General features: G+C 44.0%; 1 protein-coding gene and 1 long non-coding RNA gene across 3 annotated transcripts in view; both read left to right on the plus strand.

Annotated features, from left to right (window-relative positions):
- LOC143291666 (uncharacterized) overlaps positions 1–18,817 on the plus strand; it is a 120,584-nt gene extending 101,767 nt beyond the window's left edge. Inside the window, exons 18-22 of one of the 2 annotated variants that reach the window (XM_076601665.1) lie at positions 39–160; positions 3,780–3,965; positions 5,561–5,704; positions 7,766–11,350; positions 14,793–18,817. In XM_076601665.1, the coding sequence (XP_076457780.1) occupies positions 39–160; positions 3,780–3,965; positions 5,561–5,704; positions 7,766–11,350; positions 14,793–17,704 (6,949 nt within the window). In that variant the 3' untranslated portion in view covers positions 17,705–18,817. The remainder of the gene's footprint in view (positions 1–38; positions 161–3,779; positions 3,966–5,560; positions 5,705–7,765; positions 11,351–14,792) is intronic. The other variant, XM_076601666.1, reaches the window with a different exon arrangement.
- Positions 18,818–18,871: 54 nt separating this feature from the next.
- Positions 18,872–27,102, plus strand: LOC143291668 (uncharacterized). The gene is made up of 2 exons (XR_013056557.1): positions 18,872–20,114; positions 20,214–27,102. It is a non-coding gene; the product is annotated as an uncharacterized LOC143291668 (long non-coding RNA).
- Positions 27,103–27,214: the final 112 nt, after the last annotated feature.

Raw genomic sequence — 27,214 nt, forward strand, 5'->3', positions numbered from 1 at the left:
TTCCACTCAGCAAATGATTTGAAATCTGTTTGCAACAGGAAAAAGGCGGGGAAGGCGTCCAACAAGGGGAAGAAATCCCCAGTGAGCGGCGGCTGGAAATCCATCTTCTCCAAACCTCGCTCCGGCAGCATCAAGAAACCCAGGAAAGGGAGCATGCAAGGTGAGAGAATAGATCTTGTATTGTACATCCCGGAAAATGGAGTATGGCTGCATGCATGGCGGGATTAAAATGGTTACAGATGGAAATGCCCACTTGTGCACATGCGAGTGAACTTGGGAGTTGCAGCCCACGAACGAAGAAGAGAATTGTATTGTACATATATTGTATTGTAATTACTCTTTTTTGTCACAACAGATTTCTCTGCGTGAAAAAAATTTGGGCTGCTCTCCACAGGGAGAGTGCTTCGCTATGTTTGAGTGCGCCACCCATTTTTTTTTGTATTTTTCCTTGCCTGCTGTTTTATTTGTTTTCCTATCAAAGTGGGTTTTTATGCAGAATTTTGCCAGGGACAACCCTTCTGTTTGTGTGGGTTCATTTACGTGCGCTAAGTCCATGTTGCACAGGGGACCTTGGTTTATCATCTCAGCCAAATGACGAGTGTCCGTCCCGAGCACCACTCAAGGTCTATTTGAGGGGGAAAAAATACTGGCGACTTTGGGATTCAAACCAATGCGCTCAGATTCTTTCGCTTCCTTGGCTTGTTTCCCGAGCTGTTCCCTTAGTGTCTGTGGCAAAGTGAGGGAATAGATCTTGTTTCCCCAGCAGTTCCCTTAGTGTCTGTGGCAAAGTGAGGGAATAGATTTTGTTTCCCCAGCAGTTCCCTTAGTGTCTGTGGCAAAGTGAGGGAATAGATCTTGTTTCCCCAACAGTTCCCTTAGTGTCTGTGGCAAGGTGAGGGAATAGATCTTGTTTCCCCCAGCTGTTCCCTTAGTGTCTGTGGCAAGGTGAGAGAATAGTTCTTGTTTCCCCAGCAGTTCCCTTAGTGTCTGTGGCAAAGTGAGGGAATAGATCTTGTTTCCCCAACAGTTCCCTTAGTGTCTGTGGCAAAGTGAGGGAATAGATCTTGTTTCCCGAGCTGTTCCCTTAGTGTCTGTGGCAAAGTGAGGGAATAGATCTTGTTTTCCCAGCTGTTCCCTTAGTGTCTGTGGCAAAGTGAGGGAATAGATCTTGTTTCCCCAACAGTTCACTTAGTGTCTGTGGCAAAGTGAGGGAATAGATCTTGTTTCCCCAACAGTTCACTTAGTGTCTGTGGGAAAGTGAGGGAATAGATCTTGTTTCCCCAGCTGTTCCCTTAGTGTCTGTGGCAAAGTGAGGGAATAGATCTTGTTTCCCCAACAGTTCCCTTAGTGTCTGTGGCAAGGTGAGGGAATAGATCTTGTTTTCCCAGCAGTTCCCTTAGTGTCTGTGGCAAAGTGAGGGAATAGATCTTGTTTCCCGAGCTGTTCCCTTAGTGTCTGTGGCAAAGTGAGGGAATAGATCTTGTTTCCCCAACAGTTCCCTTAGTGTCTGTGGCAAAGTGAGGGAATAGATCTTGTTTTCCCAGCTGTTCCCTTAGTGTCTGTGGCAAGGTGAGGGAATAGATCTTGTTTTCCCAGCTGTTCCCTTAGTGTCTGTGGCAAAGTGAGGGAATAGATCTTGTTTCCCCAACAGTTCCCTTAGTGTCTGTGGCAAAGTGAGGGAATAGATCTTGTTTTCCCAGCTGTTCCCTTAGTGTCTGTGGCAAAGTGAGGGAATAGATCTTGTTTTCCCAGCAGTTCCCTTAGTGTCTGTGGCAAAGTGAGGGAATAGATCTTGTTTTCCCAGCAGTTCCCTTAGTGTCTGTGGCAAAGTGAGGGAATAGATCTTGTTTCCCGAGCTGTTCCCTTAGTGTCTGTGGCAAAGTGAGGGAATAGATCTTGTTTTCCCAGCTGTTCCCTTAGTGTCTGTGGCAAAGTGAGGGAATAGATCTTGTTTCCCCGAGCTGTTCCCTTAGTGTCTGTGGCAAAGTGAGGGAATAGATCTTGTTTCCCCGAGCTGTTCCCTTAGTGTCTGTGGCAAGGTGAGAGAATAGATCTTGTTCCCCCAGCAGTTCTCTTTGTGTCTGTGGCAAAGTGAGGGAATAGATCTTGTTTCCCCAACAGTTCCCTTAGTGTCTGTGGCAAAGTGAGGGAATAGATCTTGTTTTCCCAGCAGTTCCCTTAGTGTCTGTGGGAAAGTGAGGGAATAGATCTTGTTTCCCCAACAGTTCTCTTAGTGTCTGTGGCAAAGTGAGGGAATAGATCTTGTTTTCCCAGCAGTTCTCTTAGTGTCTGTGGCAAAGTGAGGGAATAGATCTTGTTTCCCCAGCTGTTCCCTTAGTGTCTGTGGCAAAGTGAGGGAATAGATCTTGTTTCCCCGAGCTGTTCCCTTAGTGTCTGTGGCAAGGTGAGGGAATAGATCTTGTTTCCCCAACAGTTCCCTTAGTGTCTGTGGCAAAGTGAGGGAATAGATCTTGTTTCCCCAACAGTTCCCTTAGTGTCTGTGGCAAAGTGAGGGAATAGATCTTGTTTCCCCAACAGTTCCCTTAGTGTCTGTGATGTTTTTGTTTCCTCTCGCTTGTTCAACCACAGAAGAATTCAACTGTGTGCAACACCCTTGCATTGAACGAACAGAAACATCAATCAGAAAACTGAAAATTGGATGTCAACGTTAAGCCCGGAGTGAACAAATAGCCATAGAAGAGTTCAGTTCTTGATCCGTTCTTTGTGGGTGCAGTTACTACACACTTGTTAGTGTTGTGAGAAAACGAAGTCGTATAAAGTACCACCCTCTGCCTGTTGAGGCTGTGTCTCATCAAAGGGAGAGCTGAATGTCGCTTCATACATCACTTGCTGCAACCATTGCTGCTGTACTGTCCGTCACATTGCCTTTTTGATAGCAAATATTCATTAACATGAAATTTCAACCTGGAAATAACTGAGTGCTTGCACACATATTTGCACAGTATTTCCCATGAAGAATTATTGCCTGTTTTTTCATTTTATATTTTCCACAGAGTCAAATTGACAGGCTTGCCTGTATTCCTTAGGGGATTGGCTTTTGACAGTAGTAACCATACTATTTTTTTTTTTTTAGTTCTGTAATTCTATTGTGCACGTTTTATTGTATGGAAGGATGAGAGTGGGTACCTTGGCCTTTGGTTTTTATGCTACCCACAGATGAAGGGAGGTAATTAGAGGACTTTCATTTTCGTCCATCCTTTACTGGCCATTTTCAGAGGACAAGAATCAGACTCCTGCCATTGTCTGCACTAGTAAGTCTTAGGAAGAATGGTATATATGATTTCAGAGGGTAAAAATTCATTTGACAGTTCTTGTTCAAATTTCTTTCTTCATCTTTAGTGGTTTGATGCTGTTTTTGTTTTTTTATATTTAACATATTATTTACTTGTTTTTATTTATTTTGATCTTCAAACATTTTCCTATTGTTGCATGTCTTTCTCATTTCTTGTTGGATTCCTTTATTCCCTGTTGTTGTGGTTCTTTTCTGTTCCCAGTTATTGCCTCTCTTTCTCATTTTCTGTTGTTGTTTTTCATTTCTTATTTCCTGTTACTGCCTTTCTTATTCAGTGTTGTTGAGATCCTTTCTGTTTCCCTGTTGCTGCACTTGTTATTCCCTGTTGTTGCTTTTCTTTCGTGTTTCCTGTTGTTGGGTTACTTTCTTGTTCCCTGTTGCTGCACTTCTTTCTTATTTGTTGTGTTTCTTACTCCCTGTCGTTGCATTTCTGTCTTAACCTATGGAACAATGGTCTTGATCCCAGGAGACGAGAAGCCCTTGGAATCACTCAAGGCCAAAGCACTGACGGAGGAAGACGTCCACAACTGGAAGCACCGACTGCGCAGCGCCAAATCGGCGGAGTCGCTGTTGTCGATGGCAACGTCGGCGCGAAGCAGCATCTGCAGCCAGACTTCGTCCAGCATGGGGTTTTCAGAGGGTGCCAAGAAAGGTTGGTTCTGGTGATTTGTTTTGTTTGTTTTTTTTCTTTTTCCATTTTTATTTTACCAGTAGTTTTCTTTGTGTTTTTTAGACAGCAGAATATATATTTATGCTTAGTTTTTTTTGTTATAGATTTAATATGGTTGTTGAAGCATTTTGGTTTGATTTATGTAATATGGATCTATTATTGTAGAAGATTTTGGTTTGGTTTATGTAATATGGATCAGTGTATCATATTTTTACACCTCCTTGAAAATGAAACTGTGTTGAAGTACTAAATGTTTGCTTACAAAGGGAATGAGTTGTGTACTTGCGCAGGCCTGAGGAAGCTTTATGTTTGTTTGATACCTACTGGTGTGTGGTGTGTGTGTGTGTGTGTGTGTGTGTGAACGGAGAGGGAGTGGGGTGGGTTAAGTTGTTTGAATGAGTAATTTGTGACTTAGGTTGAGAGTGCTTGGTAGCATGAACTGGAAGAGTGTAGAGAGTTTTGCTTGTGTGATTGTGATTCATTAGAAGTGACATTGCAAAGAACACAAACACACACACATAGGTATATATTTAATATATTTAAAAAAATCATTTGTCAAGAGGATACCTTACTGATGTTAGAGAGAAGAACGGAGAAGGCGGGAGGGAGAAAGACTTAAATGTCCTCTTTTTTTTTTTCTTTCTTTGACAGTCGGGAGTTGTTCTTTTTAAATTTTGTGTTTTTTTGCTTTTGTTTTTTTCTCTCAGCCATCTGTCTGCTTTGTTTATGTTTAAATTTGGGCACTGACTTCTGATTTGAAAGGTATGGACAGTAAGCAAGTCAAAAGATGACATGTTAGGGGTAGATGGAGGGTCGATGATTATAGTGTGTGAGAGGTGATGAGAGAGAAATGATAATGATGATGATGATAATGATAATACTAAAAGAGTTTGTGTGTGAATGCAGAATTTTGCGCTTAGCATATCAAGAGTGAAATACGTGCTTTGGTGCTTAATATTTTCCTTTTTAATGGAATGGGAGCAGTGGTGTGCGTATGTGTTTGTATAACATGAATAAAATAGTTGCTTCAACGCTTATTTTCTTTTGATTATTGAGTCGGAAGATGATGTGTGTCTTTCTTTGATAATTTTTGCTGTTTTAGTCCGTAACTTGAGGCTTTTATTTATTGACGCCTAATATTTTGATGGGCTGATTCAGCCTTTTTACTCACATTCCTTAAGTTTTATTTGTTTATATTGATAGCTCACGTATTTATTTATTCATTTATATAGTTATGTGTAGAGAGCTTAGCAGTTGTGCCTGTTTTAATTTTGCTGAAGCTTCATTTATTATAATTAATGATTTAGTTTTATATAGCTGAAGCTTCCTGGTTGGTTTTTTTTTTTTCCATTGCTTTGTTTTTAGTCCTAAAAGCTTTTTATGCGTGTGCGTGTATGTTTGGCTTTGCTTGTGTGTGTGTGTGAGTGTATGCATGTGTGTATGTTTGGCTTTGCTTGTGTGTGTGTGTGAGTGTATGCATGTGTGTATGTTTGGCTTTGCTTGTGTGTGTGTGCGTGTGCGCGTGCACGGGGCTTTGCTTGTGTGTGTGTGTGTGTGTGTGTGTGTGTGTGTTGTAGACGAGCTTTTGTCCCCCTACCACAAACGCTCTCTGTCCTCGGACGCTTCCGCCATCCTTCACCCTCGTTATCACACCTCTCCGCACCTTGAGCTTCCTTCTCCTGCTGCACCTGGGCAGGTGTCCAGCCTGGCACCCCCCACAGGTCAGACTGCAGGGAACATTTGGTGGATGGAAGCATGCCCCCCCCCCACCCCCCACCCACCCACCCACTCCCCCTAAGCCTCCAAGAATAAACAGAAAAGAAAAAAGTTGACCCCATCATCCCACTCCCCCCTTCCCATAGATGCCAACTGTTACGATTTTGCCATATTTTGTTACACTAGATCGCAGTGTGATCTGACGTTACGCCAGTGTCAGAATTGTTCCGACGAGTTCATTTTCTATTACATAGCATGGTCATATGCTTTCCTGTTGTAACACTGCCCAGATGCTCTAGACCTATCGATGACGGGACCAGGGCCGTCACTACTAATCTTGGTCTCATGTGATGATGCTCAGCTAATCGTGTGCATGTTTACATTGAAACAGCATTGAGTGGACCAGTCAGCTTAATCATTTGCCAGATCAAGAGAGAACCTGGCTAAATTAAGTTGCGTCTCAGTCAAGCAGCGTCCATGCCCGGTGGATTAAGCCTGTAGATAAAATGTAGGTTTACTGATGTGGCTCAGAGTTCGAGTGTTCCTAATAAATTCAGAATGTTCCAACCTCCTTCTTCATCTTCTGCGTTCACTCGTATGCACACGAGTGGGCTTTTACGTGTATGACCGTTTTTACCCCGCCATGTAGGCAGCCATACTCCATTTTCGGGGGTGTGCATGCTGGGTATATTCTTGTTTCCATAACCCACCGAACGCTGACATGGATTACAGGATCTTTAATGTGCGTATTTGATCTTCTGCTTGCATATACACACGAAGGGGGTTCAGGCACTAGCAGGTCTGCACATATGTTGACCTGGGAGATCGTAAAAATCTCCACCCTTTACCCACCAGGCGCCGTCACCGTGATTCGAACCCGGGACCCTCAGAATGACAGTCCAACAATTTAACCACTCGGCTATTGCGCCCGTCAGAATGTTCCAACCAAATTTCCTGATTGTTCCTTCTAACACTTGACAGGGGTTGGCATCTCTGCATACCACCAATGTTGGAGGTTGCCCTTAAATGTGGTGTTTTAGCTGAGATTTAAAAAAATAATCATATAAGAATATTGACACCTTTGTATTTGTTCTATTTCTATTTTTTTAATGCGGTGTTGTAGTTGATTCTTAAAAAAAAAAGTAATTTATTATTAAAGAATGTCATTGCCTTTGTTTTGGTATAATTTTTGTGGGTTTTTTTTGTTGTTGTTTGTTTGTTTTACTGGTTTAGCTCTGAATTAGAATCTAACAGTGGGTTTTTCTTTTCTCTGTATTTGAAGTCAAATCAGGTGGCTGATGCTTTTTTTTTTTTTTTTGTTTGTTTTTTGCTGTTGCTTGTTAGCTGCACTGCTTATGTAACATTGTAATGTATGGTTGGACTGGACTGATGTTTTACCCAAATATGATGGAAATAATTGTCATTTTAATTGCGCTGTTTTGATAATTTTTGTCAGGTTGCCTGGGTTCTGATAAGAATACTAATTGTAACATGAAAATAACATGAGTTATACTGATCTTGATATGAAAATAACACAACAGTTGTACTCATCTTGACATGAAAGTAGCATGAGTTACACTGATATTAATATTAAGATAACCAGAATGTGGTTGATGGTGGTGTTACGAGCACTCCTGAAAACGGTTTCTCCTAACAACAGTAGTAATGTTATTAATAATCACAACAGAAATAAGAATGATTTAAGTTGCCATACTTGGATAAAAGTGACAGTTTGATATTGAGATAATAAGAAAGATATTTTTTTTAGGGAAAAAATGTAGTATTTTTGTAAACGGCACTTTTCTTTCTTTGGTAAAGCCTTTGTAAAAGCGATCTTACAAAGAATAAAACCTGCAGTTTTCTTGTGACTTTTTTTTTTTCCAGTCTGAATTAATGTGGCAAGATTTCTCTTTTCCTGATTACCATTTGATTTTTAATTATTCTCTCTCTCTCTCTCATTCTCTATGTCTCTCTCTCTGTGTCTCTCTCTCTCTCTCTCTTCCTGGGTTGGAAAGAGTTAAAACTTAATAACTCCCACTTAAAAAAAAAAAATGTTTTTTTTCCAGTGCCCATAGTACCATCAGGAGGCCACCCACCCAGGGGAGCGAACCGACAACAGCAAGACCCATCCTACTACAAGCAGTCCTTCGTCAGAGGGGATTCGACCCGCAAACCCCTGCACCGCCGCACCCCATCGGCCCCGAGCACACCTCGGCAGGACCGCCACCAGTACAGCAGTGGAGCCACCACCACCACCTCCTCCTCTGCCCACAGCTCCCCCAGCAAAGCATCCTCGCAGCCGCAGCTGGACAGTCTGTCAGCGTCGCCGAACTCAGACAGCAGTCTGCTCACGCCCCCGTCGGACTCGAGCCTGGGCATCGACATCGACGCAGCCATCAAGGCGCGGCTCCAGCAGATGGCGATGCAGTCGCGGGGGGGCATGGTCTACTCCCCGAGGTCGCCGGAGAAGGTTCCTTTGGAGAGTGGTGGTGGGCACAGAGGGGAGGTGGAGAAGGTGTTGGTGGAGGGGAGGAACGGGGTGGTGGAGTTCTCTTCTTCCGCCAGCCCCCCCACCACCACCATCACTGCCTCCGCCTCCAGGCAGGAGCAGAAGAACAACAATGGCCCTACTGCCGAGAGGACAAAGTTCTTTGTGTCGCGTTACCATGACTACGCGGAGATTGTGTCGGATGAGGACAGGGACGAGGAGGAGGAGAGGGGTAGGGGGGTACGGTCCCCGACGGACATGCAAGAGGTGATGGACAAGTGGGACAGCAAGCTGTCCTCCACCGCCCAGTTCTATCTCCACGACAACAACGAAGACCACTCGGAGCCCGAAGCAAAGCACGCCAAGCTGGACAACGAGAAAGGCAGGGGGGAAGGGACAGGTCAGGTGGTCCACAGACACAGAGAGCGTGTCCCCCACTCCAACGCCGGCACAGACTCTCCCCCAAGCACTCAGGTGGTCAGACGAAGGGTGGAGGTGATGCCCTCTGAGAGTGCAGACCTGAACAGGAACGCTCAGTTTCCAGAGGGACCAGCTGACTCCGCACGGCCACCAATCCCCTCTCGCAGTCAACAGCGACAGCTGGCCCAGCACATCCTGGGATCCCTGCAGAAGGGGAACATGTCCAAGTGCCTGAGCGTGCCCTCGGACATCGCCCAGTCACTGGAGAACATCACAGCCAGCCAGAGTGACCTCCTGTCGTCCATGACCCTCAGCGAGCTCTCACAGTCAGTCAACAGCTTCGGTGGCACAGGGACGGGGACGGCCCAGGACGAGTCCCCGGTGAGGGAGGATCCCCGGTGGAGGCGCAGCACCTCCCTTGACAGCCTGGAAGGGGAGAGCACCCTGGGCCGCACCCTGCGTGACATCAACGCCCAGATTGACACAGCCTTCCATCAGAAGGTGGAGCGCGCCATTCAGCTGGAGGAGGAGGGATACTCTCGGCACGGTGACAGTGACTCCTCCTCCCTCACCCCCCTCCACATATCCGAGGATAACCTGTCCTCACACGGAACCGGCCCGGACGCGTCAGCGTCCGAGAGACAGCAGGACGATTACCTCTCCGATACGTCAACAACCCTCGGGGAGGCTGTGACCCCGGTGCAGTCCTCGGGACCAGAGGTTTTCCCTCGCTCTGTCTCCGACAGCCGCAGTCTGGGCGCCGACAGCCGGGAGCCTCCCATGTCCCAGTCCTACCCGGTGCCAGGCCATCATCCTGCTGAAGTCCTGAAGGCCAAGCCGGACGGCGGCTACAGCTCACACCCAGACTACCCGGACTACGCCATCATCAGAAAGCGGCAGAAGACTTCCAAAGAGGACCGGGGTCCAGGGTTCTATTCGGGGCAGGGTATTTTGGAAGACACGCTCCCTGAAGGTGCCTCGCCGGTGAGCGGAGGAGGTGGCAGCCCCCCAGCGGCCATGCAGTCCTTCCTGATTGGGAACCTGCCCTCCGACAGCAGTCCTTGGCCCCAGGGAGGGGAAGCCTTCGCGGACTCTGTGCCCATGATGCCGCCTAGCCCTCGCCGGAGATTCATCAACGCTCCTCCTCCAGCCAGACAGGAGCCGGACCCCATGTGGCATGCCAGGAACCCAGGGTCGGATATGGGTATGGGAAAACCGGAGGTCGGCAGCCCCAGATCGAAACTGGGTGATGGCAGGTTCGATTCCAACATTTCAAACGCGGCAATTCACCACCACCCACTGTCTCAGTCTGAACTGTCTGCGGGCGTGTGCATGGTGAAGCGACAGGAGAAATCCTCCTCGTCTTCGTGCAGCTCTTCCAGCTCATCCGATGTGGACGACAACAGTGATGACAGCATCGAGATCGTTCACTGCTTGGAGCCTGTCGGCGCCCAGTTTGCGATGAAACTGAACAGAAAGCAGAAGACGACGACAGCAAACTCACCTTCGCAGAGCAGCCCTCGATCGGACTCCAGCGGTTCCCTCCGCATTGTAGAACGCACCAGTGCGTCCGTCCCAGAAAACAAACTGCTGTCCTCCCAGGACATGCACTGGAAACAGAGCCCTCTGTTTGGGAAGGGGGAGGAAGGTGGGGAGAGTCGCAGGGGTGGGAATGTTAAGTTGCAACACGGGGATCAGGTGAACATGACCGAGAGGGACGAAGGTTTCGGTGCCATCAGGACAGATAGGTATGGTTACAGTGAGGAGTCTTCCAGGACTTTCCCCCCACACTATCACACAGGGGAGGCGTACTCGTCTCGCCAAGCAGCATCCTCGGGTGGTGGTGGTGGTGGTGGCAGGGGGGGACAACCGGGTGACAGTCCCCACAGAAGACTTTCCCAGTCCTCGGACTACAGCAGGGACCCGTCCTCGCCCAGACACACGGGGGGGTACTCTGGCGCCGGGGGTCGCCCCCGTGCCGCCTCCCAGTCGGACAGCGCGCTCAAGTTCCAGCGGGAGGACCTTCCCATCATTTCCGGCAACCTGCCCACCTCCCCCCCCACATCTCAGCGATCTCACATACCCTCTCCGCGCTCCCCCACCGTCTGCAGCCCCCCCACGCACTCCCCTGCCCCCTCGCAGCACTCCCGTTTACCCTCCCCACGCTCCCCGGTGGTCCCTTCCTCCCTTGGTTCGTCAAACCCTTCCTCCTCCCCCCACCTGCCGCAGGGCGTGAGGTCTCCCTCACTGTCCAGCCCCCCTCACAAGTCACGGTTACCGTCTCTGCACTCCCCGGGTCAGCCGTCCCCGTCGTCCCAACATTCAGCGTCTCCCAAGTCGGTGCATTCTACACCCCCACCCCTTCCAACATCCCCCTCCCACTCCCAGGCATCATCAGAGTCTCCCAGCTCGGCATCATCGTCCTCGGGGAGCGTGCCCCTTCACCTGATGCTGTACCACCCTGATGAGTTCCAGGTGCCACCCGCCGCAGTGGGGGTCACCACATCATCAGAGGCATCGTCATCGTCGCCATCGCTGCCGCAAGTGTATGTGAAGAGTGACACGGTAACGGAGGAGAAGGCGGTGATCAGGAAAGGGGGTAGTGGGGGTGGTGGCTGCAGGACAGCAGGGGAGGTGGCCCCCTCCCCGGTCAGTGCCAGTCAGTGTTGGTCGTCTGGGGATACTGCGCCTTCGTCGTCATCGTCATCACCCCGGGTGACCTGGAAAACTCTGGCGGGTGCAGGTGAGGCCTGAGTGCATGAAGGAGAGAGGTTTTTGTTTTTGTTTTTATTTGTGTGTGTGTGTGTGTGTGTGTGTGTGCAAGAGTGTCTCATTCCTTTGTTTTACCTCTTATTTATATTCTGTGGTGTTTTTTTTTGGTGCAGCTAAAAAGAGACAGTAGGCATGTGGGGGAAGAGAATTTGTGTGTGCTGGTTTGCTGCTTTGTACAGTTCGTTTCAGAACACAGTCAGTCTTCCTTACATCAGTCATCAAAATTTTTGAATTTACACATTCATGCTATACAGTGTACTGTTTTTGGGGTGGTTTTATTTTTTTTAATTCACATGATTGTTTTTGTGTGTGTGTGTGTGTGTGCATACTCATGGAGACAAATGACACAGTGCACTAGGTTTGTACATTGCCTGTTTTGTTTTTTTATATTATAATATTTTAATTATTCATGATGTATCTTATTCGCCACTGATATGGAAAGCTACACAAATTTCACTGGATTTTATTGAGCCCTTTTTGAGGTCTAACTAACTGGACTTAGAACTAATAGAAGTTAGATGGAAAAAGAAGTTAGGTGCAAAAAGAAGTTAGATGCAAAAAGGCAAAAGATCCCTGTGTTCCTCCTTTCTTTGTTTCTTTCTTGAAATAAAGTATTTTGGACATAGGGGGGCGGGGGGGGGGGGGGGGGGGGGGGGGATCCTTATGACAGATCAATTAAAATTCTTCAGAAACAGTTGGCGTTTTTTTTTTCATTTCAAACTTGGACTTTCAAATTCAATACAGAGGTCTTCATTTTGCTTTACACAACTTTCATACCATTTTCCATGAATTCTTTGGAAGATATATATATATATATATATATATATATATATATCAGTTGTTTTTTCTTTTTTTCTTCCTTTTTTTTTTTAATTTGGACTTGTGGCATTTAGTTGTGTTAGAATTTAGATTGAAATCTTAGGAAACCATCTTAGGGATATATATCCAGACCCTGTAACTGGAATTTATCGCTAAACATTTCTGCAATATATTTTTTTTTTTCCAGATTTAAGATTCATCAATATATATATATGTAAATAAAGGGGAAAAAACACAAAAATAGTAGTGTCTAGATTATTTATTATAAACAATATAAATCACAGGAAAGTAAAGTGACTCAAGTCTAATACTTTATGAAAAAATAAAAAAATAAAAACTTTGGAATATAGAACAGAGTTTGTACAGTACAGAATTTGTCAAAAGCAGCACTTAGCAAATGTTGCAAAACAGTCAGAAATTACCCATTCAGATTTCATTTATGGCGGTAAGTCCATGTCCAGTCTCAGTCATCATATTCATCATCATCATCCATCATCATCATCGTCATCATCATCATTGCCACTGAAGCCAGTACTTGGCACTGGATTCAGTCAGTTTGCAAAGGTCAACAATAACCATCTTGGTTGTAGCAGAACCTTGTTTGTATCTGGTTCTGTGCTGACCTTCTGTTCAGTATCTACGTCCATGGATTTTGCTGAGATGAAAGCCATTGCAGCCTTTAATGCAGAAGCTATAATCTCAATAGACATATATTTAGTAATTTACATTAGATTTATATTACACTTACAGAAACCATTGTGTTAACTGACACGATTGTCGTGCCTTGCAGAAGCAGTTGTCTAAAATAACTCAGTTAGTCGATACTTATTAATAGATGAATTATGCAGGAGACCTGATCTTACACAGTTACAGGACATGATGAACTCATTTGTGTCCAGTTTCTTTCATGCAGACAGCTTAGTAATTGACCATTTTATTTTGATCATCATTGTGTGTGGTGTCGCAGGGGTTAAGGGTATGCATTCAGTGATACGGATGTGATATTGTGTATGTTGTTTGATGTGGGTAGGGGTATAGAAGTCAGTCATGGGTCAGATGCAACATTTTGTGTGTTGTTTGGTGTGGGAAGGGTTATGGAAATCAGTGATACAGATGTGACATTTTATGTGGTTGTGTTGTGTGGCAGGGAGGGGGGTAATGACACTACATTCGGTGGTACAGTTGTGACATTGTGTGTGTTGTGGCAGGGGGTATGGACATACATTCAGTGATACATATATATTCATGTACATGTGTTATTCTGTGAGTGTAGTGTGGTATGGCAGGGGGTATAATGGACAATACATTCACTGATACTGATGTGATATTCTGTGAGTGTATGGCAGGGGGTATAATGGATATTCTGTGAGTGTAGTGTGATGTGGCAGGGGGTATAATGGAAAATACATTCACTAATACTGATGTGATATTCTGAGTGTAGTGTGATGTGGCAGGGGGTATGGACATACATTCAGTGATTCATATATATATATATATATATATATATATATATATATATATATATATATATATATATATATGTATATTCATGTGTTATTCTGTGAGTGTGGTGTGGTGTGGCAGGGGGTATAATGGACAATACATTCAGTGATACATTATGGGTTATTCTGTGTGTGTGGTGTGGTGTGGCAGGGGGTATAATGGACAATACATTCAGTGATACATTATGGGTTATTCTGTGTGTGTGGTGTGGTGTGGCAAGGGGTATAATGGACAATACATTATGGGTTATTCTGTGTGTGTGGTGTGGTGTGGCAGAGGGTATAATGGACAGTACATTCAGTGATACTGATGTGATATTCTGTGTGTATTGTGTGGTGTGGCAGGTAGTATGGACATTCATTCAGTGATACATTATGTGTTATTCTGTGTGTGAGGTGTGGTGTGGCATGGGGTATGGAAGTTGGTGATACTGCTGTGATATTTTGTGTGTTGTCTGGTGTGATGTGGCGGGGGGTATGTACCATACATTCAGTGATATAGATGTGATATATATGTGATATTATTTTTATAACGTTGTGTTGTGGCATGAGATAGTAATGGACCATGGATTCAGTGATATCAATTGATGTGACATTTTATAATGTGTGGTGTGGCAAGGGACATGGACCATGCATTCAGCGAGACAGATGTGATTTTCTGTGTGTGGTATGGCATGGGGTATGAACCATGCATTCAGTGATATTGATGTGACAACATTGTGTTGTGTCGCAGGAGGTGTTATTCTCATTTCTGTGTGTGTGGTTTGGGAGGGGGTATGGAATTCAGTGATACAGTTGTGACATTGTGTGTCACTGTGTGTTGTGTGGTGTGGCAGGGGGTATCAGGGTATGGACATACTTTCAGTGATACAGATGTGTTATTCTGTTTGTGTGGTGTGGGAGAGGATATATATCATATTATATGGAAATCATTGATACCGATGTGACATTGTGTGTGGAGTGGCGTGGGGTATGGCCATACATTCAGTGATACAGATGTGACACTTTGTTATGTAGTGTGGCATGGAGTATGGGCCATGCATTCAGTGATCAGTATGATGTGATATTATACAACACGGTATGCTGTGGCAGGGGGAGCCCCAGAGAGCTGCATGCAGCTGGGCAAGGCGGAGCAGGACTCCATGGAGGTGGACAACCTCTGCAACCGCCTGGTCGACGAGCTCCACGCCGTCCGGGCTCAGCCAATCAGCAGCCGTGACTTGGAGGTCGCCCAGGTCACCACCACCACTGCCACGCCCTCCAGGGGCAGCGTGCAGGTGGAGGCAGTGGTGGAGCGGAGGGTGGAGGAGTCGGAGGTAGGTGGGGAGGCGGTGGTGGAGGAGAGGCTGCTGAGGGTGGAGAGCTTTGGGGAGGTGCAGGAGGAGGAGGTGGAGAACGCCCTCAACACGGGCAAGGAGCTGCTGCTGTCCCACTCTGCCTCCCCTCTCCTCCTCACCTCTTCCTCCTCATCATCCACCCCCACAACCACCTCCACCACCACTTCCACCACCACCACCACCACCACCCTTCTGTCCACATCATCCAGTCAACCCCCTCTAGCCAGACCCAGTCACGAACGCAGGCCCAGCGCGTCAAAGATCCCCCGCTTCCACAAGCGGACGGACAGCCGAGAGGACAAGCCATTCGTGTCAGAAGAGGACGTCGCTCCGCTCTCCCCGTACCACAGGCGCACCAGCAGTCAGGAAGACCGGAACAACGCCAGTTCTGATCTGTGCTCAGGGGAGGCCACCCACAGCCCTCGCGTCCAGAAGCAGTCAAGCAGTCGCGAGGAGAGGACGGTCGTGTCGGATGTGACCCAGGGCAAAGTGTCTCACTACTCTCGCTACCACCGGAACAGTCGAGAGGAGAAGACGGTGATATCCGAGGTGGGTGGTGGTGGTCAGCCTCCTCGCGGTGGGCACCGACGGACAGGAAGTCAGGAGGATAAACACGTGTCAGGTGACAACCACCACGACCTTTCCCACCACCACCCCCGCTACCAGAGACGGGCAAACAGTAGAGAAGAGAAGAACGCTGTGTCGGAGGGGACCTCGGAAAACACGTCATCCTCCACCCCCAGGACCTCAGCCCCCAACAGGTCTCGCGGGCCAGACAGAAACAAAACGGGAACAAACTCCAGATCCAAGGACAGCAACGACCAGAACAAAAGCGTGTCGGGCCGCACCTCCAAAATTCCACTGTCTCAAAAAATGCCAAGCCCCACCACCACCAGCAGCCGAGAGCCTAAAATGTCCAAGATCATGACCAGCCCTTCCAGCCCCCGACAGGCAACGGTGCCCCCTGCAGGCAAGTCCCAGAACCAGAACAAGTCACAGCCCAGCCCCATGCCTCGCACCAGGATGTCGCTGCCAAAGTCAGAAAACGTGCCCCCTCCTTCTGAAGAAGTGATGGAAGTGTCTCGACCGTCAGTGAAAAAGAGGACTGCCATTGGTCAGAAAGGGGAGCGAAAAACAGTAGCTCCAGTGGCTGCGGTGAAAGAGAGCAAGAGTGAGAAGGAAGTGATCGTGCAGGAGCTGAAAATGGAGAAAGGGGGGGACGCGAAGCTGGTGATCGAGAAGCAGCCCAACCTGAAGAAGAAGATCCAGACGGTGCACGCCCGCAAGGTGCCCCACCCCACGCGGCAGATCGCGGAGGCCCTGGACATGGACACGTGCGATTCCTCCCCGGCAGAGCTGTCCAGCACGGGCCCCTCAGACATGGAGCACTCGGGGATGTCCAGCCAGGAGGACGAGGTCTTCTCTGACGAGAACATGTACCTGCGTGCTGCCGGTGGTGGGCGTGACCGCAGCTACAGCTCTGGCATGGGGATGGAGTCCCCCCGCTCCCCTCGCCAACCCCTCTTCCTCTCCCCCCTCCTGAACCAGAAGTCGGAGAGCTACCACCAGATGGCGGCCAGTCGGTCATCGCTGGACGACTCAGCACTGCAGCTGGCTGCCGAGAGGCAGGACGACCTGCTGATCAGCCTGGAGGGTGCAGGGGGCAGAGGGGGGTACTACACGGGGTCCCTGCGCACCCGCCGTTCCCAGAAGATGCGGCACCTGATGGAGATGTTTGAGCGGGTAGGGGGCGGGGGGTCCAGCGAGGAGAGTGGCGACACCAAGAAGCGGGAGAGGTCAGGGTCCACGTCCGGCTCCACCACACTCAGCGCCGGCTCCCAGGAGAAAGAGCTGGATGCCGCTGATGACGACGACATGTTTCAGCCCCCCTCCCCACTCCTCCTCCCAGCCTCCAACCCCGCACGCCGCTCCCGGTCCAGGGAGAGAGGGGGTGGTGGTGGTGGTGGGGGGCGAATGACCTCCCCTCACAAGCACCCCTCGCAGAGCCCTTCCCGAAGGTACGGGGCAGCCAGGGGGGAGGAGCCCTTACGACGTCGACGACCGTCCCCCGCCAACAACCGCAACAGCAGCAACACGGAAGAGAAACCCCGCGGCGGTCCGAACCGAACAGAGAGTGGTGGGGGGGTAGGGTTCGGGGGGCGACCACCAAGATACCGCAGCGCCTCTCGAGGCCGTATATACAGTGACTCCTCCACGTCGGAGTCGGACAACACACAGTTTGACGCCAAGCGCTCTGCGGTGGAGTTCTCCTCGCCCAGACCGCGGGGCGTTCCTCGAGGGGGGGGCAGCAGCAGCAGACAGGAGGACACACCCAGCAGTGGGGAGAAGAGCGAAGGAAGCAGCAGGGAGAGTGGGGGGGACCAGGACGAGGAGTACGGCCAGCGCCGGGGAAGCATCAAGGAACTGCGGCAGCTCTTCGAGAAGAGCCCCAAAGACGAGAGCCGGGACTCCGGAAACGAGCTGTCCCCTCCCGTGCCGGCCCGGCGCTTCGTGCGCACGCGCAGCATGTCACCCGCGGCAGAGAGCTCGTCGCCGTCAGTGACCCCGAACATTATGAGGAGGAGCATGGAAATACCACCGTCTTCTGCTATGGTGAAACAGCCTCTCAGGCTAGGACCGAAACCTTTCTATGGGTCGAAGAAGTGAGGCGTGTGTTGTTCGACACAGGAGCGTGTGTGTGAGAAACCAGAAGGCTTTCCCTGGGACGCGAAGTGTGTTGTTCGACGGTGGGAGTGTATTTGAAACCAGAACGCTTTCCTTTGAGACTACAAGCAATGCATGGCTTAAGATAAAGACTTCTAGTGTATGTAGAAAAGCACAGAAAAAAAAACCTTAACTTTTTTCCTCCCTTTTCTCTGGAATGTATAGAGAATGAGTTTGTCATTGAAGACTGTCTGACATATCAGCTGCTATTGGTTATAAGCACAGGCATTGTTTCTTTAACCACCGCTTTGTTGTATACATGAGAAAAGACTGCTGATCTGTATTTCATGACACAAGTTCTTTGCTTTGGTGAAGTGAAGGAGCATAAAGCCATAGTCAGATAGGTGGTGTCACCATCCTAAGCGGTGGCACTGAATCTTATACATGTGTGTTCAGTATTGTCGTAGATTGGTGTCTACATGTTCCCACTGTTTTTTTATGTGTGTGTTTAAAGTGCGCCTGGGTACTTTTATTGTAGTTATCACTTTGTGTTTGCAAAACAGTATTGTTTCTGTTTGCCGCCACTTCACATCAGAAAAACAGTCTTTTATGTGTCGATATAAAAATATACGTTATATACATGTGGCTGAAATCACGTATGTGTATGTGTGGATGCACATTATGACCAGCAAAAAAAATGATTGCTGTTCAGACAAAAGTGTCAGCAAGCCCAGTCTATTATTTTACCTTCAATGTCTTGTTCCCCTTTCCCTGACCCTCTTTCAAGAGGTGTGTTCCATGAATGTTGCTTTTGTCCTGACAAGAAGACAAGAAGACCTTAGAGAGCAGTATATTCTACAGCAGTCGGTGTTATTAGTTTATGCAGTATTTTGTTTTTCTTTTTTGTGAGCCTCATTCAGTTGCTCAACTGCCAAGTATTAGTACTTGCTGCTGCTTTTTTTTTTTTTTTGAACTTATAATAGGGCATTTTAAAGATATGTTTCAGCTGTTTGGTCCAATTGTATAAATATGTATTTTTCTTCTTGTTGTTGTTTTAAAAATACAAAACATAGAAAAAACCAGTGGCATTAACTTTAATATGCAAGAAAGAACCAAGGGGGGTGAGGGGGGTGGGGTGGGCCGGGGGGGTGGGGTTGGGGGTCGGGGGAAGGATAAGAAAAAAGGAATAGTTAAGTTCACTGGTGCAGTGGATGAGACACTTGGTGTTGCTGTACCAGGCACACAGTTACAAAATACTCTCAAGATACTACACGTGTGTTTGATCTTCAGCATGTTTGCGGAACCAGTTATTGATTTTCTTCATGTGTATACATAAAACATTCATCTTCTGCATGTGCATACATGCAGTCACAAAGGGATAATAAAATGCAAGTCTGTCTGTGTGCTGATTAAGATATATGTACATATAAAATTCTGAACTCACGTAGTGCAACCCAAAACGTTGGTGTGAAAGATGTTCTTTATTCCATCACATAACCATCGTCAGCTTGCTGATCATACAGGGTTGGTGCTTGTTTGGTATTTCTGTACGTCAGAAGTAATTCACGAAACACTGGTGTGGATTACAGGATCATTTTATATTTTGATCTTTTGAGTGGCAAGTACACACTAAGGGAGTTCAGGCATCAGCAGGTCACCACATTTGTTGACTCTGGAGATCAGGAAGATGTCCCTTGAACACACCAGGCACTGCCAGAGATGGAACCAAGGACTCTTTGAGATTTAAAAATCCGGCACTTTAACTACACAGTGATCTCGCCTGTTACGCTTGAATGTTCAGCAAAGAAAGTGGTCCTCAGTGGATAAAGTAACTAATCAGTGTGTCTATAATTTAAAGATAATTGTAAATAGATATTTATGAACTTCCCATATATATAAGTAATGAAACTAAATCTTATGGAAAGTGCTGGTCATTCTTCTTGACTACCTCGGAAAAAAGAATGGTTTTAAAGACAGAAGAAAAGGGATAAAGAATAGATCTTATAAGCTAACACATGTACACACACACACACACACACACACACACACACACACAGACATTCATACACACACTCTCCTGCAGACCTTCATCTGTAGTTTCTTGTGGACTGCCGGCATTGGGACATTGGTGGAAGAGCCTGGATGTGGTTGTGTGTGGGAAGATTTTTTTTATAAGATAGGGAAGTTAGAGTGCCATCATATTAGGGAAATGGCAAGTTTAAGGTGCCCTTGCATTGGGGAATTTGCATGTTATAGGTGCCCTTGCATTTGGAAAATTGCAAGTTAAATGTGCCCTGGCATTGGGGAATTGGCATATAATAGATGCCCTTGCATTGGCGAAATGCAAGTGCCCTCGCATTAGAGAAATTGCCAGTTAAAGGTGCCCTCACATTTTGGAAATTGTAAGTTAAAGGTATCCTTGCATCAGGGAAAGAGTAAGTTAAAGGTGTCCTTGCATTAGGGAAAGTGCAAGTTAAAGGTGTCCTTGCATTAGGGAAAGAGCAAGTTAAAGGTATCCTTGCATCAGGGAAAGAGTAAGTTAAAGGTGTCCTTGCATTAGGGAAAGTGCAAGTTAAAGGTTCCCCTCACATTGTAACATTAACAGAAGTTTGGCACAAACGGATTGCTTGCATTTTATCAATGGGGTATCTAGAAATCAGGCATGAAATCAGACACAGCCTCTTGATTTTGAAATGACAGAGACACATTTTAAACATAAAAAATGGTGTTTCTGTGACTTAATACTATGTTGCAAATCTTACTTGTATTATGAACTTGTAACTCGTTGTTTTTGATGTGGCAATATTTATTGTTTTGATGTGGCAATATTATGTGTTCAGCCATAGTTGCATTGCATTTTCACACCAAATGCTGCATAATATTATGTTGGGTGGAGTTTGGCAGTGTGACAACATGAATTGACTAAAACCTAGTCCTTGCCTGTGAAGCAATCAGTTTATTAATTACATAAAAAAAAAGAAAGAAAAAGAATGAAATATGTATTCACATAATGCTCACTCAAAAGCCATTCATTCAGTCATGATCCCTTTTCCTTGCCGCTTATTTTATTATTTGATTAAATGATTTTCTGCCCTCCTTTTGTTTGGTTTAAAACTTTTGTATTCTGTCTTCGGACTCTTCTTAGAGACACAGCTTTTGTTTGCGTGCGTTTGCTTTTCATGTTTCTTTTGTTGGAAGTAAACTGGTTATTGTACAGTTTACCTAGGTTTATGAAGTGTTCTATTCATTTTGCGCACAGCATTATAATTGAGTTGCTTTAATCTCTGTTTGCAAATAGCGATTACTCTTGCGCCCAGTGTTTGAGATGAAACAAGGTGAAATCGTTTTCTAAATTAAAATGAAGACCGATCATTCTTTGGCTTTGTAGCATTGTTGATGTGCGTGTGTATGTGTATGTGCATGCATATCCGTGTAATTTATGCATTAGATTGTACATATGTAAGTTTACAAAGTGTTCTGAATGAATAGCTGACGAAGCACCTGTGAAATGAAACCAAAATGCAACTGGAAGCAGTATAATCACAATCACACAAAACCATGGATTTGTATTTAAGATGTGTACTAAGTGTAAACAGTCTCTCCTACATGTGTGTGTGTGTACTGTGCACAGCCTGCTGAAAAGGTGGTTTGAGTTTCGTTCATCGTCTTGTGTGTCAGAATACAGCTGTGTTTGTTTGTGGTCTTGGCGTTGAAGTTACTGTTGTCAAGTGGCACGTGTTTGCGTCTCGGATGGAGAGAGAGAAAAGTGTACGCTGGAAGGTTAAGTCGCTGACTGGGGTATGCTTTGCTTTCGACGTTCAGACTCTACAATTTTTGTTTGTCTGTTGGTTAAAAACAAATGTTATATATATATATATATATTATGTCTATTTATTTTTAACAGTGTATATGTGGATAGTCCGTACGTTTTACTGTTAGTTTTATTTTCTTTCTTTTTAATGTTTTTTTTTTTTCATTGATCTTGTTTTTAACTAGTTTTTCTGGGTTTTTTTTCTTCTTTTTATTTTGTTTACTTTTTTTGTATAAAATGTTTTTATTCTCTCTCATCTTAACCACACACCTGTGAAAGTGATCTGTGTGAAAATGTCATGGAATATTTCAAAGCAGTGATTAATTTATGATCATGGTATGGTAGTCATGTCAGTGAAGAAAATAGCTGCAAATTATTAAGGATTCATGATGGTGCTTTTTAATTTAATTTAATTAATTTTTTTTTTTTTTTAACCTTTGAAACATTTGTACACTCAGAAGTGAAAGGTATACACCATAAAAGAAAAAAAAATCTTGTTGCAACAAAGACAGCAACGAAAAGAATTGTCAAAACTAATTTTTCATGTAGGATGTAGGATTTAACAAAAATTGGGAATTTCATAATTTCTCTTTCAATTTTCAATATATATGTCTTTATTAGACCATTTAAATAATGAAATGAGAAGGGAAATGAAAGCCTTCCCAGTCACAAAAAAAAAAGAAAAGAAAAAGATATCCGTTGCTGGTATTGTATGTGATTGGTTTGTATTTATAACTGTAATCCTGTCTGGTGGGTACGTTTACTTGTGCAAAGTGTATGCCGTACTTAGGACAAAGCAGATGAGTTATTTTCTCGATTGGCTACCAATCCATTGGATCTGTCCCTTAAAGCAAATAAGTTGGTTTGCTGAAGTGATATGATATGATGAAGTGTTTTGGAAGGCCATTTGAAAATGGCATGTACTGAATTTTCATTGATTTTTTTGTTTTTTTTACTCTGATAATTTTGGTATTAATCCATTGGTATTAACTGTGGCCGTGTGTCAAAGATAGATGGATGAGTGAAAGGAGAGGAGGAACCGTGATGTAAGCAACACAAAGCAGCCATTAATGACCAGTCAAGATAATAAAAAGAAAATCTTTTTTTTAATTATTATTATTTTTTAGTACTGTTTTGCAGAGGAGCAAGTTGTCATCTACTTAGCAGCCATGTTCATGGAACCTTGGTGGTTAAAATGAATTTGTTGCCAACCACTGCTGGAATATGCGTGTTCAGTGCTGCTTCACAGTTTGTGTTTTTATCTTTCCCACTCTACCCCCCTCTTTCGCATACATACATACATCTGTGAATGCTGGTGATATGAAAACCGAGAATGCACAAAGTTTTCAAAATGTACACTCCTTTTTCTTTTTACAAAATACTCCAAAAAGCTATTCCATAGGGTAAACAGATCAGGCTCCAATGCAAGGCAATGTAGAATACGCAAGTTTGTGCAGATTTTGAAAGTGTTATCTGTTGTCTGATTCTGCCATGATGTGAATGAAGGAAGGACAGCTACCTTGAGAAGTTTGTGTCGGACAAAGTGAAAATGAACAGCCATGTACTGGTATGTCGAAACTTGATCAGTGTGTGTGTGGTTCGTCCGTCGGGATCGACGAGGACCATCTAGTCATCCTGGGGGTGGATGGGTTGGGCTCTGTGGGTGCGCAGATGACTGGTCAGGCCAATCCGCGCCTGGAAGGTTCTGACGCAGTGTGGACAGGGGATGGTGGCGGCTGTCAGGGACTTGCTGGCACTGCTTTTCCTGGCCTGTCTGCGTTGCTCTGCTGCAGCAATTCTGTTGGCCTCACAGGATTTGGCGCCTTTGTGGACAGCTTTGGTCTGTCCATTGCATTCAGCTCATTGATCAGTAACTACACATATGACAGGAGTATATATAGTCATGTCAGGAACCATGACTTTGATGCATTGTTACATACGCTGGGCATGATAGGTTTTCCATCATTGTATTCAATTAATCAAAGCTGACCATAGCTCAGCTATCTCCACTTGTATAATAGGTTGAGATTCATAAGCAATATTTCAAAACCAATCATGGAACCCATTCATTAATTTGTACTGGATTCTGCGAATGTATAAAACAAGCACGCTGATGATGAGGATATACTTTGCGTTAGTTCAGTGCAAGATGGGAGAGTTTGGATACGACAGCGCAAATAGGCTGAGCAAGGCAGTGTGTGGCTGTGTTGCAGTGTGAGGCATGTTGTGGAAGAGAAAACACTTCAGAGTTTGTGTTGTAAATATTGTATCCTGTACACTTTTTGTTTGAGTATTTCTCTCTATATATCTAAGTATTATTATTATGTTTTAAATACAATATATAAAAAAAACCACCTCCTGCACATTCTTCCACTATGAGTTTCGTGCGTTCCTACTGAGAGATGCGATTCCGCTTTTTTTGCAGAAGCAGTTTCACTCCAAGAATGCTCTTTTTCCATTCAGTGAACTAACAGATTATATTTGTGCAATATTTTGTAATAGCATTTTGATCTATGGATGAAACCATTCTGTACAGTTTTGTTTTGCATGTCATGCAGTTCAACATGGTCTTTTGTACTGCATTTGGGGTTCACTTTTTTTTCTTTTCTTTTTTTTACGTAAGCCTTTGTTATGTTTTTTGTATGTGGAAATAACTGAAAAATGCATGATTTTACCTGTGCTGTGTATATAGCTTCTTTTCTTCTTTTTTTTTCTTCTTTTTTTGCTGTTTTTTTTTTTTTCCTTTCTTTTTTTTTTCTCTATCCTATTTCAGTTTTTAAAAAACTAACTGATCCTTGTGAACAGTATTTTCTACTCTTGAATGATTTTGCTTGCTGTTGTGTAATCTGGATTTCTTTAAATTTGTTGGCAGTTCTATGCTAATATTTAAGAATTTTTTGTTTGTATTTCTTCACTTTCCCTTTACACATCCTTTTTCTTTAAGACAAATTAAATAAGCAAGCCTGTTCAACTCGCTTAATGAATGAAATCAGTATGGTATTGTCCACATAATACTCCACAAAACTTGAATTCTAAACAAAAACATTAGTCTAGTCATTTTTTATTTTGAAGTTTGGTTGCCTGTATTTTTGTCTGTGGAAAATGAAGGGTTTTCATTGTTAAAAAAAAAAAGGAAAAAAAAAGTATTATTTTTTGTTGTTGTTGCTTTAAAAAAAAACAACTGTGGCATTACTATTTCGTGTCGTCGTTTCTCTTTTTTTTTTTTTTTTTTAAGAATGAATTACATACATCTATCTTTTTTCTAAATAAATCTTATACATTTTACGGACTTACGAGAGTATGGTGATGTACCTTATGTTGCTTTTAAAAACAAACTTTTTTAAAACTAAGCTTCATTATCTGACAATCTGGTGCACACGTGAATTTAATCAAGTTTTTGTACTAAAAACTTTCTTTTTTTTTTCTTTTCTTTTTTTTTGAGAACTGTACGTCTGGTCTTTTTGAAATTTTTTTTATTATCATTGTCATTTTTTATCATCAATTTATTGTCCGTCTGCAACAGAATACATTTCTACTCCTTGTTGATAGTGTAATGCTACGAAACCTTTTTGTTCGTCAGGCAGGGTTTAGTTATTGGTTTTCTAATTCTGTGTTTCTGTGTGGGCGTAGTCATGGAGGTGGAGATTTTTGTCAGTCTCTGTGTGTCTACAACTCTCTGAATCTCTCCTCCTCTCACACACACACAAACACAGATACACACACACTGATCTTTCTTCCTCTTCCCCCAACACCCTTTTCTGTTTTCCTTATTTACCTATTTTAATTTCTGTAGATTTTGCTTTATTATTATTATTTTATGATGGCGATGATGATAATGATTATACTTTTTTTTTTTTAAACATTGAGATTGATTGGTTTATTTGCACATGCTCTGAGTACAGTTATCATTTCTTATTTTATTCACTTACGTTTTTTTTGTGTGCTTCCAGACATGTTTGGGCAAGACGTGTTTAGGACTGAATACTTTTCAGAAGAGAGCTGTAGATTCAAATGGAAACTTCTCATACATTGCTGCCACACAACATCAGAATTCACTGTCACTGACACTGCCTCATTACTGCAAATGTCACTGCCACATCACCACAAATTTCACTGCCACGCAGTCTCAACCACTGTCCAGTGTAGCAACACTGTATTTGCACAAAGCTTATTTTGTTAAGAATACATTTGTGTTTTTTCAGGGTTTGTTTCGTCATCCACTGCCTGCAATTCATACCGTTCTTACAGACTGCCCATCTTTTCTTTTTCTGTTCAGAGCTGTTGTGTATGAATCACAGCTCCAGCACTGTGTGCAGTATTGAATTTCCTTTCTCAAACACTGACGATAGGATCTGATTTTAGGGGGAGTGAGAATCCCAGATGAAGCAAGTGTTGAAAATGATTGTCGCTGGAACTGTGGAAGCAAAATCTGTCACACAAAAACTGTCAACTGGATCTGGTTTCTGGTCGTTAAAAGAGTCCCAGAATGAAGGAATTTTTGTTAATATTTCCTTGATTTTATGGTTGCTTTGGGAGACCAACTCTGCACTTTAAGAGGGTCTTCTGAAATTGCCCACATAGAAATCTTGTCAGATTATCCTGGACTGATTAAAAGTAGTCATCATTATCATAACCATCAAGAGCAGCACTACAGAAAACTGATGATGTTTGTAGGTGATGTTTTTGGTGTTGTTCTTGTCACAACTTTATTGCATTCTGTGTACCTGCATTAGTATTGTGAAAGCAAAGACTGTCTATACATACAGTCTTCGGTGAAAATTGACTGTCTCTAAAACTTACTTTAACTTGAAGTCTGTTTTTTTCTATCCTCATAGTTTTGTGTGCTATCCTAGTTTTGTGTGCTAACTATTCCAGTATCTGTCTCATAATTTTTCTCCTGTTTCTTAATGAAAATTGGGCTTGATTTTTTTTTCTTTCATCATATTTGTAAGCTTCGCATTCAACTTTTTCACTTTTTTTTAATTATTATTATTATTTTTTAAAACAAATAAGCTTGCTGTTGGTCAATAACCTGTGAATGTCTTTTGTGGGTTTTTGCTTGGTTGATGTTTAAAAATGAAAGAATACTTTTTTTTTTTTTTAAAGCATTGTATCAGTTTGTTTAAGTGTTCTGTAAAGTGACTTGTGGATAATGGTTTTTCATTGTCCTTTCTTTTTATCAGCTAAACTGCGCACCAGTGTTGCAATTGTAAAATCTTTTAAAATCATTTGAACAGTGACATTACCATGTGTATAATATTAGGAATTCTCACTTTTTTCCACACTCTTTTTACATTTCCACATCTGTAGCATTGTGTAGACTCTACCTCTAAATCTTTTTTTTTTTTTTTGATATATTTTTTTTCTGTAGCTAAATGTTTATTATTTTAGTTCTTCTTTTGTGTGTATGTGTGTGTGTTTTTTGTTGTTGTTGTGTTTTTATTTTTATTTTTTCAGTCTTGCCGCAAATATGCTGAGTATGAATGAACGTGAAGGGGCATGAAATGTGTCAGTTTGATTTACTGGCAAAAAGAGAGCTGTTGGAATATTTCTTTGCCTCACCATAATATATAAATATGTCTTCAAAGTTGCTGGTTTGGGTGTGTGTGATTTTTTGTTTTATGTTTTGCATGAAGGTCTGACAGAGAGAGGGAGATATGAATATATACTTTTTATGGTTTTGTTTTGTATTTGCACACACA

The sequence above is a fragment of the Babylonia areolata genome, chromosome 17, assembly GCF_041734735.1.
Source record: "Babylonia areolata isolate BAREFJ2019XMU chromosome 17, ASM4173473v1, whole genome shotgun sequence".
Lineage (NCBI taxonomy): Eukaryota > Metazoa > Mollusca > Gastropoda > Neogastropoda > Buccinidae > Babylonia > Babylonia areolata.